This window comes from Vollenhovia emeryi, unplaced genomic scaffold (assembly GCF_000949405.1).
Source record: "Vollenhovia emeryi isolate VEMERY1.0 unplaced genomic scaffold, V.emery_V1.0 DF939617.1, whole genome shotgun sequence".
Taxonomy (NCBI): Eukaryota; Metazoa; Arthropoda; class Insecta; order Hymenoptera; family Formicidae; genus Vollenhovia; species Vollenhovia emeryi.
Window position 1 is genome coordinate 23540 of NW_011966749.1, and position 4544 is coordinate 28083.

The following is a 4544-nucleotide window of genomic DNA, read 5'->3' on the forward strand; positions in this document are numbered from 1 at the left end:
AGTGCGTTCGGGCCTCGCGCGAAAGACATTTGTCATAAGCAACATGACCGAACTACTCGAGAATCAGAAGCAGCTGCTTCGATCGCTCGAGCGTTCTCTCGACAATTTTAAGAAGATCGGGCGCAATAACCTCCCCGCTCCAAAAATCAGGAGTCGAATCAGCGGTCTGAAGGAGCTGTGGATGCAAATCCAACAGGGTCATGCAGCTCTGCGAAGCACCGTTTCGATCTCCAGTCAGCAGTCGGTTGAGTATTTCAAAGACAATTTATATGATATCGCTGAAGACACGTTTCAAACCACTTCAGACTACATGGTTGAGTGTCTGGAGGAGGTTGAACCGTATGTCAATCCAAATTAATCGGTTCAAATGGATATGTCAATTCAAAGGACGTCGTCCGCCTTTTCTTTATCGCATCTACCGCCAATAACTTTGCCGCCTTTTGACGGCAAGTATGATGAGTGGGAGAGCTTCCGCGATCGGTTTAAATCGTTAATTATAGACAATACGGAGCTATCAGACTTCGCGCGGATGCATTTTCTCACTGCCAGTGTAAAAGATCGAGCTCGCGAGTGCATTCAACATCTCTCCGTCACAGCAGACAATTTTACGGTTGCGTGGGATACCTTGAAGTCCCGCTTCGAATGTAAACGACATCTTCTTAATATGCAACCAAGGCACCTCACACTCAAAAAATCAGCAGCGCTAACGCCACTGCGAAGGCGCAATTGAAATGTTCTTTATGCAAAGCCAATCACTTTCTTAACGCATGTCCGATATTCGCAAAGAAGAGTTCGAGTCAACGTCGCGAGTTCGTCAAGCAAGACGGTCGTTGTTTTAACTGCCTCAGTAAAGGTCACGCGGTTCAAAAGTGCGCAAGTAAATACACGTGTCGCCAATGTCAAAGCAAGCATCACTCGTTACTTCACGATGATTCGAACTCTTCCTTAAAACAAGACGACCAGAAGTCGTCAAGTACGCCGCCGACTCCCGTCGAGTTGCCTCCCGACGCGGTAAATTCATAAGTGTGTCAGCCCAGCAGCCTCGCCGATCGTCCGTTATATTGGCGACTGTCTGAGTTATTGTTACTGCGCCGTCGGGTCGGTCGGTCGAAGTACGAGCGCTACTCGACCAAGGGTCGGAGATGACATTTATCACCGAACGATTGGCGCAAAGTCTGCGGCTAAAAAGAGTGCGCATGCCGACGTCCATCTCTGCCGTCGGTGGTGTCACGGTGGGCACCTGTCGGCACGCCGCTCAAATCACAATATCTCCGCGGAGTGCATCGGCTCCGGGATTCTCGACTACCGCGTTAATTTTAAATTCATTGACGGCCTATTCACCACAACGAGTCCCAGCAGAGTCCGTGCTCGGACACGTTAGTTCACTTTCATGGGCGGATCGCGACCACATGAGTGCGGACCCCATTGATCTTCTCATCGGTGCCGATCTCTATGGCGATGTTATTCTGGACGGAATTTACAAATCGACGGTCGGACGACCGATTGCTCAGAATACGGTATTCGGTTGGATAATTTCGGAGCCGACATCGTGTTCCGAAATCTTATCTCACGCATCGTTCGTCAAATCGGATGACGATCGAGCAAGCGCTCAAATCAATTCATTCCATTGTTCTACTACCTTGTCCCTCGACAAGGAACTTCGACAATTTTGGGAAACTGAGGAAATCCCTCGTCAAATTATTCTTAGTCCAGAGGATGAACCGTGTGAACATTTTCGCTCGACTCACTCTCGTCGGTCGGATGGACGGTACACCGTCCGTCTTCCATTTAAAACGAAGCCGCCTATCGACATAGGCGAATCTCGTGCGATCGCCGAAAAACGTTTAACAACGTTAACTCGGCGACTTCAAACCCAACGTGAATACAAAAGAGAGTATTCCGACTTCCTCCAGGAATACCAGAATCTCGGGCACATGCGCGAAGTGTCTCAATTCTCCGTACCACCCGAACAATGCGTTTATATTCCGCACCATCCGGTCATCCGAGAAAGCAGTTCGACTACGCACCAGTGATGCCAGCCGAGAACGTTTGCACGCACGCTGCAGCGGCGGTAGGGATAGGAGTGGGGATAGTCCGTCTGGCCACGCCTGCGCGCGCACGCTCGCACACAAGCAACACGTCCTAAATACGTGTGCGCTCGACGCTCGGCTAGATTCGGGTAGCAGGAGAGAGTAAACAACATCTTCCGTCTCCTTCTATCTCGAGCTATAGCTGATGCGTCGTCAATCGGTCAGCCGTGAGATTTCTACGGCTCGACTATTAGTTTTCGCGTGTCCTTTTCTATTAGGCACGACACACTGTTATGTCTCTTGATAATTTGTAATAAAAATATAAGAATTAATGATACTAAAAGTTGTACATGTGAATATGTAAACAAATAAAAGATAGAAACAGAGTAAAAATGAAAAATCTTTAAAAATCCACTCTTGGATTTTAAAACGAAGCCGCCTATCGACATAGGCGAATCTCGTGCGATCGCCGAAAAACGTGCGATCGCCGCCAACGTGTACGTCTTTTTTTAAAAAAATCTTCCATAATAATATATGTAACAATAAATAATGTAGAAACATGACGATTATTAACGTAAGAAAAATTAACATAGGAAGAATGAAAGAGATATAAAATATTTTATGGATATCATCTCTATAAGTGGACTACGTACGCATTGTTGCTCAACGGAAACCGCGAGAAGGTGGTGGTCTCTTCCGTCAAGAGGAAATGTAAAAAATTATTTTCATCAATATTATATTGAAGAAAATAATTGTTTTACATTTCCAAAAAATGAATGAATGAATGAATGAATATTTAATGAAAATAGAACAAAGGATAGTTAAAAAGAATAGGCATAAAACAGATAAAAAAGGAAGGAGAAGGGATAAAGATGGCGAGGAGGAAAGACGTACAGTGAGAAGGCGGAGTGAAAAAGGTAGTGAAAGGAAAGGCTGGAGAGGAGTGATCGGGAGATGGAGGAGGTGATGGAAAGAGGAGACGGAGAAGTGACAGTGGAAATGGAGGAGAGAAGAAAAAGTGAAGGATAGGAGAGTAACTGAAGTGGAAAGTGAGATGAATTGGCATGAGTCGGCAGTCAGGAACGAGGAGGACGGAAGTGGTGGGGAAGAACGGAGGTGATCGAGAATCGATACGGAGAAGGAAGAGGATTGGACGGGAGGTTCGAGAGATCGATGGAAGTGGTGGTGGGGAGTGATGAGGCCGAGTGCGAGAGATCGATGGACGGGAGAGAAGGCGATTGGTTGGTGAAATCGAGAGATCGAAAGGGAGGAGAGAGGAAACGGAAGCAGGGCGATGGAAGGCAAGAGAAAGTGAAACGAGCGGAGAGAACGAAAGATGACAGGCGAAAGGAGCGTGCAAAGAGGAGACTCGGGCTGGACGACGAGATTCGAGTAATCGAGAAGTCGACCAGGAGGAAGAGGAGGTGGAAGGAGAATGTGTTCAGGAGTGCAGAAGGAGTAGGAGAGGTGACAGGCAGTGCAGGTGACAAGGCACGTGAAAGTGATAGCGGAAGAAAAGGCAGAGGTGAAAACGGAGGCAGAGGTGAAAAGGAGAAGGAAAGGTGAGGGAGGAGACGATAGTAGGGAGAGAGGAGGAGAGGAGACGAGCGAAGGAGAGGTGAGAGAGGCGGGAGTGGAGACAGTTGTGAGAACGAGAGGTGAGATGCGGAAGAAGCAGGGGGAACGGACAGGGGGGAGACGGAGGAGCGGAGAGAGCGGAAGAAGAGGAAGAGAGAGAGAGAGAGAGAGAGAGAGAGGGAGAGAGAGAGAAGGATAAGGAGCAGGAGAGGAAGAGGAGAGGAAGGAGAAGAAGAGAGAGAGGAGAGTGAGAGAATAGGAGAAAGAAAAGGCGAATCAGGAAAGGAGGAAATGCGCAGCGGAGAGTGAGAAGGAGAGAGGAGGCGACAGAAATGGAAAGAGAGAGAGGAGGAAGGGAGGGGACTAGAGAAGGAGGTAGGAAAATCAAGGAGCGATATCGAAGGAGAGGAGGAAGAGAGACAGGAGAGCCGGGCTGGACGACGAGATTGAGCAATCGAGAGGTCGACCAGGAAGAAGGTGAGGTGGAAGAGGAAGGTGTTCAGGAGTGGAGAAGGAGTCGGAGAGGGGACAGGCAGTGCAGGTGGCAGGTCACGAGGAAGTAGGAAGCAGAAGAAAAGCCAAAGGTGAAAGCGGATACAGAGATAAAAAGGAGAAAGAAAGGCAGAGGAGGAATCGATAGGGAAGAGAGAGTAAGAGAGGAGACGAGTAAAGGAGAGGTGAGAGAAGCGGAGACAGGAGAGGGGGGAGAGGGAGGAAGAGGAAGCAGAGACAATGACCGGGAGAGAGAGAGGAGCGAGTCAGAGGAGAGCGAAAGGAGGAAAGGAGAGGTGGAGAGCGAGACGGAGAGAGGAGACGACAGGAGTGGAGAGGAGGAGGAGAGAGGAGGAAAGCGAGAGTTGGAGGCGGAGGAGAGATAGAGGTGAGGGGAACGGAAGAAGTGGAGGAATAGGAGGTAGGAGAGGAAATGGAGAGAGA

The 4544-nt window shown here is 48.8% G+C and overlaps 1 protein-coding gene across 1 annotated transcript; it reads left to right on the forward strand.

The window, feature by feature from the left end:
* The first annotated feature begins 1142 nt into the window (after positions 1–1142).
* On the forward strand, positions 1143–2033 carry LOC105557098. The gene has a single exon (XM_012004243.1). It carries the CDS (start codon positions 1143–1145, stop codon positions 2031–2033), a length of 891 nt encoding a protein of 296 aa, XP_011859633.1.
* The last annotated feature ends 2511 nt before the right edge of the window (positions 2034–4544 follow it).

Bases quoted from the DNA above. Each gene is read 5' to 3' on its own strand.
- LOC105557098 (XM_012004243.1), top strand. From the start codon at position 1,143: ATGACATTTATCACCGAACGATTGGCGCAAAGTCTGCGGCTAAAAAGA.